The 10,937-nt window shown below is 32.8% G+C and overlaps 1 protein-coding gene across 2 annotated transcripts; it reads right to left on the bottom strand.

Annotated features, from left to right (window-relative positions):
- Positions 1-1,035: 1,035 nt before the first annotated feature.
- LOC133823316 (transcription factor HBP-1b(c38)-like) lies at positions 1,036-9,891 on the bottom strand. Of its 2 annotated transcripts, XM_062255979.1 has the most exons (12): positions 9,616-9,891; positions 9,092-9,286; positions 8,263-8,366; positions 7,563-7,636; positions 7,242-7,436; positions 6,961-7,038; positions 6,806-6,865; positions 6,433-6,510; positions 6,268-6,319; positions 5,226-5,497; positions 3,891-4,139; positions 1,036-1,626 (listed from the first exon to the last, which is right to left on the bottom strand). In XM_062255979.1, the coding sequence occupies exons 2-12, from the start codon at positions 9,187-9,189 to the stop codon at positions 1,480-1,482; spliced, it is 1,407 nt and encodes a 468-aa protein (XP_062111963.1). In that variant the 5' UTR covers positions 9,190-9,286; positions 9,616-9,891; the 3' UTR covers positions 1,036-1,479. The 2 variants fall into 2 exon arrangements, with proteins under 2 accessions (XP_062111963.1, XP_062111964.1); XM_062255980.1 differs by lacking the exons at positions 8,263-8,366; positions 9,616-9,891.
- Between the last annotated feature and the right edge of the window lie 1,046 nt (positions 9,892-10,937).

The following is a 10,937-nucleotide window of genomic DNA, read 5'->3' as shown; positions in this document are numbered from 1 at the left end:
CTCGCCTGTTCTTACTAGTCAGAGGGAGGATGATGATTTGTTGGTCTATTCTATCACATCCTCTGAACGTATCCTGACACCAGCTCCTGCTAAGCCTCCTATCATTCTAGTCTACTCCAAACGTCCACCTCCTGATTCATGTTATGCACATGCTCCTTCGTCATCAGATCCAGACCCGAGCGATGATCTTCCTATTGCATTGTGCAAAGGTAAATGCCAGTGTACTTATCCTATTTCTTCTTTTGTTTCGTATAACAGCTTGTCGTCTTCTTCTTGTTCTTTTATTACTTCCTTTGATTCCATATCTATTCCTAAAACTGTTCGTAAAGTCATCTCTCATCCTGGTTGGCATAATGCAATGATAGAAGAGATGAATGATTTAGATGACAATGGTACTTGGTAGATTTACCCTTAGGGAAATGGGCTATAAGAAGCAAAACGTTGTGTCACGATCCAGTGCAGAGTCGGAATATCGAGCTATGACACAATTTGTGTGTGAGAAGATGTGGATATATCAGCTCTTGACTGAAGTAGGAGTTAAAACTTCAATATTAGCAAAATTGTGGTGTGATAACCAAGTTGCTCTTCGCAATGCATCTAATCATGTATTTCATGAGCGAACTAACACATCGAAATTGATTATTATTTTGTTCGCGAGAAAATTCAACAATGTTTAATTTCCACAGGATATGTAGAGACTGGAGAACAACTAGGGGACATCTTCACAAAAGCATGGGGTGCGGGTTGATTATTTTTGTAACAAGCTAGGCATTGATTAACATATATGCTCGAGCTTGTAGTTGTATAGTTAGCTATGAAATAGGACTAATTAGTTTCCTTTATTCTCCTAGTTTCCTAGAATAGCTTCACAAGTTTGTTTGTGTATAAATGCATGTTATTTTCTCCAATGAAAGATATAAGAATACAATTCTTCTCACCAAAGAAATGCAGCACTGACTACAAGTTGGGAACAAAGAAATGTCAAGAGTAAAGAGTAGATATATAGATCATCCCACTGCAGAGCAGATCACTTAATAACACTGGAAATTTAACTCTTATAACAAACTTATGAAACAGTAGGTCAACAACTTTGCAAGGGGAAAAAGATATTTACACATTCACTCAAAGGAAATGTTCAACCAATTCACTCTTGAATCTTGATAATAAGTTTGATTTCTGGTATACAAATTGACAACTGTAACCTACTACAATACAACACTATTCTAATTTCCTCTTTCAGTTCTATTAAATAACTAACATAATCAGATTATTGGTACCGTGATTTCAAACCTAAGAAATACAACATTACCAGGTGAACATGTCTGAAGCCATAAGAAGTATTTACCTTACTGCACAACAGAGGTCCACCCATTGCATATCATATTCATGTTTTTGCTCCAAGACTCTGGATCATAACGAGGATTCCATCCGCAGGGAGAGTCAGTCTTCAGAATTACTATGAAAAAAGGAGACTGCTTTTCACTCACGCGGCCTAGCAAGCCAAAGCGAACTAAGAGCTCGAAGACGAGAGAAATAATCATTTATTGCAAGTAGCGCACGAGCTGATTGTCGGGTCGTCAATATGCGATGCATTTGTTGTAGTGTTTGTTGGCGCAGATTATCAGCCTTGAAAGTAGAAAATAAACAATCACTTACCATCTCATTATAATGTATATAAATATCATAAATCGTTATGTCAGTTACTGAAGAGTTAAGAGATAATTTCAAATTTTGAAATTGAATGGACCTGCTATAATATGAAATGAGATTTCTGAAAGTATATATATATATATATATTATATATTTACACTAGTCTAAGTATGTGCCCATGGCACATACCCGTTACTTAAATACTAATATAGTTAATAAATCAATTTTATGCTGTTATAACAAAAATAGCAATATAGTAAAAGGAATAATTAAGTCAAAATTTTCACAACTTGCAATCTTTTTATTCTCATAATGTAGTTGCAAAAAGACAAAATAAGGATATATACCTGTGTATATATAAATAAGGATATAATATTTGAACTGTGTACACATATGTAACTTAGTAGTGTGTTAGCAGGTTTAAGAAGACAAAATATAAAAAGACAAAAGAAGGTGGAATGAGGTGCTTATTCATTTATATATATTTACTAGTGAATAGTGCGTGCAAAATGCACGCACCATCCGTTCTAAAAATTAAACTATTTTTTTAATAAAATATATATGTTTTAATAAAATTAAATAAACAATTCATCACAATCAAAAAAAATTTATAGTATAAATTAAATAAATAGTATTTAAATAAGAATATACACTATATATTTATGAAAATTAAAATATATAACACATAAATTTTAAATATATATATTTAAAAAGACAATACATCAATAGTCAATTCTTTAATATAATATATTTAATTAAAAATTAAATTATTTATATAAAAATATAATTACATTTTGAAATAAATTATTTGTTGGAAAAAGTGGCTGAAATGTTTTTATATTAATTTATTTTTATTTTTAACATAATTAATTTTTTTAACAATTTTCAAATTATTTTTTTTAAAAGTGAAATAATATTTTTTTATAACTTTTTAGTAAAGAATTTCTTTTATTAATCTACATTACAAAATATAAAGAATACATAAATTAGACTCAACAATCATTACTGTTGTAACATTTTTTGTATTAAAAAAATATTCTTATTCATTTATGTGTATTATCTATTAATGTAGCAAATTATTTGGAAAACAAAATGACACAAGGAAAAGACAAAAAAAATAACAACAAAAAATGTTATAACAAAAGAAAGTGGCGCAGGTAACATTTTTTTTACTAACATAAGTCTTATTCATTTATCTACAATATATGCAATTAGTATGAAGAAGAAAATAACAAAAGAAAAAGGCAAAAGAAGATCACAAAACAAGAATGACCCTGTTAATCTATTCATATATATAGTACCATCTCACAAAAAGCTTACAAAGTATAATATATAATGAAACAAAAAATAAGAAACTATGTTGACACTAGAGAGAAATTGAAAAGAACGAAAGAAAAAAAAAGTAGTGCCATATATATATATAAAAACTTAGTATGGACTGTGTTAAAATTTGGAATTCGAGTAACAGATAAGAAATAAATCAATAGGTAGCATATAAAGAAGAAAGAACAAAATAAATCTTACTCACAAAAAGATAAATTTCTACAAGACAGACAAAAATAATAATAATAATAAATTAAGCAGGTTAAATGATGAGTTTCACCTGCTAGAAAAAACAAAATAATAAAAAGACAAAAAAGGACTGCGGAGCTTATTCATAAATATATATTTAGTATAGATATGGTAAAGATAAGCAAATCATTTCAATTCCAGCACAATTTGGATCTGGATGGTAGATATCATTATGCAAAAGCTGTGAAACAAAACAAAATTAATTTGTATCAAATGCTAAGAGATTGACCTTGGCATCAAAAGCACATACACACATTATTTTCTTCCTTTCCCTAAGTTTCATTTATGAGGATTCAAACCCCAAACCACTTGCACACACACAATCACCCACCCAACCACTCACACTAGCCTTGAGTGGTGGAACATTAAGAAAATTATGATCCCACACTCTAAACAAATTTAAATACCCTACTCAGTTCTCAGAAGTAGGACTAGATGACCAACTAAGATTGTAGAGGACATCATCCAAATCCACTTTGGGAACAATCCTTTTTAAAAGCACAAGTTTTAAAAAGGACTGGGAAGTAGGATTCTGAAACTGCCACTTGTACCCATCTTGTCTAATAATTTGAAGCTTATGGTTTTTTTTTCCAGTGTTACTGGTGATTGATTGAAGCATGGCTACGGAAGTTGAACTTAAAATACAAACAAGAAGAAACAGATTTTACCTGGCGAAGGAACCCCTCTAGAGTTCCTAGCTTTCCCATGGCCATAGCCATTTGACCCATGTAGTTTGCCACATTCCCTGATGCTCCTGACGGTCCAGGTGAGCCATTGGCCAATGTTTCAGCCAAAGACTGCTGCAATGCCTCCATTCCCTGTGACAGAGCATCTTCAGCTTGCTGGGATGATTGCTGCAAGTTGCAGATTCCCATCAACTGCTGCTCAGTTAAGGGCTCCAATTGACTCACAAGAAGCTGCACCAGTTGCCAACTCAATTATTACACAAGTCCAAAGGAGCATGACACATGAAAGAGTGCTTATAAAAGGAAACAAGTTCTTGTCAAACAAAATACTCAAGTGGAATGTCACTTTAGAAAAAAACTAAATGATTCTTACAAGTTGAGGTGTTGAATTATTTCAATTCTATTAAAGGAAAAGTGTATACCCTTCCTTTGTCTTCCATGCATAATAATACTGCCCATGTAGATTTGGTGTTTTGAATATGACAAATGCGAATTTAAACTAAGAACAACCAAACACAATTTGGCGGCATGTTTAATCGAACCATAGAAAGTGTGAAAGTAAAATTGAAAAGCAAAATCAGTACATTATAAATGCCCAATTTGTACCATTACAGATTAACTTGGACAAATTTGTACCATACTTATCAGATGTTAGACAAGGCTCTAAACGCTACTTTATGAAGAGTTGTAATCACTAGAATGTATTTTTCAAATGCTAAATTGAAATGGTTCAATATGCGCCCTGATATAAAATTCATACATGAAAAGTAAAATATTTTAGCCCTATAATTCTATTAATGTAGACTCAACTCTTCTTGCAAATGAAATCAGAGGTATCTAACATGTAGACTCATCAGCTAGCTGGACTAAATTGCACTACTTCTCAATAATATGGGAAGATATAGTTTCAAGTGCAGTGCTAGCCCTACTTGAGTACCACGGCTGGGAAGACTAAATATATGCGGATTCTTTAAGAGCTCCTAACTCCAAGAAACCTATAGATATTCCCTTTTATCTTGAACTGAATGGAGCATAGAATTTACTTTCTTCCATTCAGGGACAGAGACTGTAGTCAAATCAGAAGGCTACACACTGTTGCTAGCTTCTGTTACGGAAGGTTATTGTCCTTTCTTATTGAGAAATACTTGTCCTCTTTGTTTTGTGCCCTTTCCTTCTTTTCCCTGTATCAATTTATGTACCAATTTCTTCTATTTGTTGTTTTTTTTAGATAAGCAAATAATAGTACACCAATGAGGTTTCTACCACATCCACATCTTCCAAATAAGGGCAAGACAAACCATGGAAAAGAATCCTCACCTTTAGGAGCTCAGATGAGCGGAAGCCACCAATCCACATGAAACACCGTTCTGCTGGTGTCTTCCACATTCCTGAAAGAATGTGGAAGACATCAGCTTTTGCTGCAATGCCTTTCAACCTAAATATGTCATCAAAATGTGCAGTGACATTTTCAATAATGGTACGAAGTTCGCCATCTCCAGCATGTGAATTAACTGCAGCCCTCAATTCATTTATCTGCCTATTGTGTTCCTCCAGCCAACGAGCATATTCAACATCAAATGCCAAGGCACCTAAATATTGATGTAGATGCAAAATAAGCAAACTTGTCACCATTGAATTTTTTCCATGGATAGCAGCACTAGCCCCAAGAAAGCAAACAGCACAAATAAATAAAAAAAAATGAATACCCATTGAAGCTTTGTTATTATTGCACCTTTTTTTAGTCAGAAACAAATGCTTGTTCGTACAATAATAAGACTAAGGAATCCTAACACACAAAAAAAAAAAAAAACTAAAAGAGAAACTAGCTTAACACAGAAGCCTTCCAGCAAAGAACTATTAAATAGGGAGGATAAACACTCTTCTCTTTAGCTTCATTATTTAATTTTCAACAAAAATGCCAAAAACATTAACAAACTCGAGAAGAGTTTATAATTAATGGACCAAATCTTGAGTGAGCATAAAGAAAACTTAATTAATGAAAAGGAAGAACTAAACAGCACCAGGCTTTAAAAATCATGAAACTGGAAAATAACCGCAATAAATATTTTTTACCAACTTCAGCATAAACCAATCTTTTAGGAAAATTTTACAGATATCAATTCCAATACAGTGACATCTAATGGCAAACGTTTTTGCATATTGTAAATTATGTTATCGAGCAATTATCTTTATACTTTTGTGATTTTAAAAATCAGTTTCAAATAACAGATGCAGCTTATAAGCATGTGGTTAGAATCCATGAATCTCTCATTTTACAATTAAAGAAGTCCTCAAAATTTGATAGCATTTAACAATGTCAAATTAATCACAGAAATTAGGCTGTAAAAGGTTCAAATACCATTTCCACTCATGGAATGTGATTGGTCTCCTGAGCTTGAAATAAATATACCCTGCATAAATAAAACAACATCATGAGTAGATGTTCTCATAAGCCTCTGAATCTAAACGTAATACTATAATGGAGAGACATATCTAACAGATGAGTGCAAGGCAAATCAGAAACCTGTTGGCGGGCACGCTGGAGTTCTTGTTCTAGCTGGGTTAGCTTTAGCCGGCTGCTTTCCAACTGTTGTACATATGCCTGAAGATAAAAAGTGTTATGACCTTAAAAAAAAAAAAAAAAAAAGCATGTGAAAATATCAACACAATTCTTTTGTACTAAAACACAACTAAAATAACATAATAAGCTGAACCTAACATATAAGCCTAGGTCAACTACAAACATAGCTTGTGAAGAATACCGTTGATAAAGCACAACAGAATTCAAGCACAAATAACATAATAAGCTGAACCTAACATATAAGCCTTGGTCAACTACAAACATAGCTTGTGAAGAATACGGTTGATACAACAGAATTCAAGCACAAATAATGTACCTTTTTCCGTAATCGGCTTTTCCTTGCAGCTTCACGATTTTGGGCAAGCCTGCGTAATGTCTGCAGAAGTGTGATTTTTTTAATAGAAGCAATTGAATATTAGATCTATAATGTCAAAACTATGGTTACAACAAAATGACAAGTTTAAAAGAAACCTTTTGATCCCCTGCTTTTTCTTTTGATTTGTCACTGGAATCAGAAGCTCCGACAGCAGTCAATTGATTCCTTTCATGCTGCAAGAGAAAACAAGCCTGTTTAGTATCTGCTACCAAACAGCAGACAAATATTTAAATGTCGTAATGTTCGAATAATCAAATTTTGCATGAGAAACAAAGAGAGTAATGTTGAGTAGCATTTTTGAAAGGCATAAACAATGTACAAATGAGATAAACATAAGAAACATAAGACCCAGATTTCTGAACAATGTAAGTATTACCCTTTGATTCTTATCGTCAGTGTCATCTGTTGATGTGTCAGTTCTAGGGCTTCCCTCTGCCATACTAGACTCACCCCAATTTTCACGATGACTTCCAGATACGGATGCTAGTTTTGTTTGTGAATCTTTAGGTAATGACAATGCTTGAGACCCCAAAATAGCAGAAGACAGATTTGCATCTGACAATGCAAGAGACTGAATGACATACAAGCACATGCACACAACACAATTAAGAGAAGTCACTAGTGAGAATGAGCAGACTCTGAAGTAGTTTCTATTGAACATATGTACAACAGTTGTACATACACCGTTAAAGCTTACCTTGCTTATAACATCAAGCTGAACATCATTACCCAGCGCTGAGCTGCCCGACTTAAGTTGATTGAATACAGGATCTAAAAGATTAATAATTTATCAAAAAAAGCAAACGATTATATTCAACTAAAAATAGTTCAAAATTACAGAACAGAATGCAGTTCCACCCGTGCAACAACTCTCCAGTCTCCACTAGAATGCCCCCCCAGACTAACACAAAGTATATCTTAAAACATCATACTTGAAAAAAGACATGCTTAAAATAACGAATACAGATTAGATATCTGTTTCACAAAAACAACCAGGAATAATACAGAGAATTGAACATTTTCAAGCATATAGTTGTTCAAGGGTCCAATTAAAAATTACACATCCATGAAGAAGAGAAAAGTAACCTAAACATGGATTTTGAACTGCAGCAGTTAAAAGGCAAAGCATCAACAAGATGCAAGCTCATCTCTCCATTAGTTATAGTAACTTATCATAGGAATTTGTTCAAAAAAAAAGTTGTCGTTGAAAATAAAGACTATACTAAGTTGCACCATAAAAGAAAATTAATGAGATGCAAGAAAACAAAAACTAATAATTCAGCAAGCAATATTAATTAGTAAGGTAGCAAAAACCAAGGGTCGCGCAGAAAGTAATTCGTAGAAAAAGAAAATGATCAAGTCTGTATTTGAGAAAGACCAAGGATTTATTTGCATACTTCTGCTGATATCAACAGCATCCTCTAAGCGAAATCCAAGAGATTGCTCAAGTGTTCCAAAATCTGAAATTCGAGAAGAACGGATAGTGCTACCTTCGGTGCCACTGAAAACCACAAATTATTAAAGCCAAGATTTACAAGAAATGATATGCATGTAACCATACTATCCATGCACCCTACTTTTCTAGCTAGAACAGAAAAGACGTAATGGGATATGTTTATGATATATGAAAAGGAAACAAACAAAGAGAAGAAGCCTGCAAAATAACCAGTTTATATATAAAATTAATTTCAGAAATAGAACAGCAAAAATTACTTCAAAACATTTTATATGGCATGCTGAAAAAAAAAAAAAAAAAATTTACAACCAACACCTTGAACAATTTCAGAATACCATCCAAACCTTAAACAATCAATGCATCAACAAGATAGAGTTGTTGAAAGTAATAATGAGGAAAAAAAACAGAGGAATTTTAACCAGGGCATTTCTCTCTTTCCTGATAAATGTAAAAGTATAAGATTTCCGTTCCAGCAAGAAGTGGTAAATCAGCATTTCCAGTGCATAAACATACGTATAATATATATATATACATATATATATATATATCTGAAGAACACCTACATACACCGTAACTGGACGGGACCCAACTAAGAAACGACAGGGGCCCACTCGGACAAAAATACCATCTCAAAGAAGACAAACATTAAGTAAGCAAAAGACAATTGAGGTCTGAGTAGTTAAGAATGATAACAAAAGAAACATTAAAGTAAAACTCAAATCAACTGTCATAATTACTCAATAAAGAACAAAGAGAAAAAATTTAGTTACATTGGATTAGAAGACGATACTGGAGGAACGTAGCTCGGCATCTCGTTCACAACCTTGTTACCATCATGGGCACCTATTTTCACCGTTCTACTACCCATTAATCACCATCATAGCGAGTCCCAAGCCACCACCAGCCTATACCTCAAGACTGGATACACAGACCCAAAAGAACTCTGAAAAAGTCCTACAAACACCCTAAAAAAACAAATATCTCAGTACCACAAAAAACGATAATCTTATGTCAAACTAAAACTAAAACCAAAAGCTCCCCCCCCCCCCCCGCGATTCCTGCCTATGCAATTTCCAAACTACAACTAAAGAAAAAAGAAGCGAAACCCACGTCAAAAACTGCTAAGATAACCAATTAAACCTTCTGAAGAAAAACCTGAAATCATCCCAACAAACAAAACCCCAACCCCGTCCGTACACAAAGTAGACCCAAAGAAAAATTCATTAAGTACCCCCAAAACCCATTAAACTAAATAAAAAAAAAAGCTTGAGTTTGAAGTAAAAGGAAGACTAACCCAAGATGAGTCGGTGACGAACAGAGTTTGAACACTGAATTGGCACACCCAGAGCTAAACCCGAAGCTGAAGTTGATAAACTGCCCGAGAAAACCCTAACCCGTGAAGCTTCTTACAGATAAATACAATTTTTTTTTTCTTTACTTTTCGACAGTATGCTCTGTTGTATTATATATATAATATTATATATGTATATTATATGCATACAATACAACTCCCTACCTCTTTCTTCTTCTTGCCTCTATACAATTAGGATAGCAATTTCAACTGGCCCACCTTGAATTTTGAACGATTATTTATTTATAAATTTTTTATGTTAATTAGAGAGAGAAAAGACGAAGAAGAAGAAGCGTGACGTTCAGATCATTCCAATCTCCGCTATACGTCTTTTTCTGTAGAAATTACACACTTTCTATTTTATTTTTTGTATTTACTAATTTACGACTTTTTAAATGTCATCTTTTTCTTGCTTTTTCCCTAATTTATGCTTATTTCTCACATAAACCCCTCAACTTTTTCGTAATATCGTTAAGGCTATTATAGAGTTTTAGAAAAAGAAAATAGTTTACAATAATAAAATGGCACAAAATAGTTTTTGTTAAATGTCTCACTTGACTTTGTTAAAAAAAACACTAAACTAATAAAAATAAATAAATTTGTAAAAAGTGTCATAAGATTTTCTTTTTAAAATTATAATTTTAGTTAAATTTTTATTTTATTTTTTTACCAAATTCAAGTATAAGATTAGTTTAAATCGATTTTGTAACATAAGTTTAAGTATGATATTGATCTAAAATAAGAGACTAAAATGGTTGTACAAATAAATAAAGTGTGGAGGGACTTAAATTAATTTTTTTAAGAAAATGGGAGGACTTATTAGCAAAAGAAGAGTCTAGAGTAATGACCCATTCATTTCTCTTTTCCTTACCCGATACTCATGTTTCTCTCTCCCTTTTCTTCCTTATTCTTCCATGGCCACTCTATCGCCCTACTACCCAATGATTGTTACGGTGTGCATTTTAAACTGTATTAAACTCATTAATCAAGTCATTTGGTCATAATCATGTAACTAAGTATGATTAGTGGTTTAGGTTAAAAATTTTGGTTAAGATATAACGTTTCACTAAAACGTTTACTATATTCATTGGGATCCCAAAAATATAATTTAAAGGTTATTTATAACAAAATATTTACAACCAGCCGACTTAGGTGACAAAATAGGGTTTAATACTAGTTCCTCTTTCAACCATCAGCTGTGGCGGTTGAGCAGTCGTATATGTACACATCGTCACCTAAGATTTCCAACTCAAGGATGGTACAAC

This window comes from Humulus lupulus, chromosome 3 (genome assembly GCF_963169125.1).
Source record: "Humulus lupulus chromosome 3, drHumLupu1.1, whole genome shotgun sequence".
In the NCBI taxonomy this organism is placed as follows: Eukaryota; Viridiplantae; Streptophyta; class Magnoliopsida; order Rosales; family Cannabaceae; genus Humulus; species Humulus lupulus.
The sequence above is the reverse complement of the archived record's forward strand: the minus strand, read 5'-3'. Positions and strand labels throughout refer to the sequence as shown.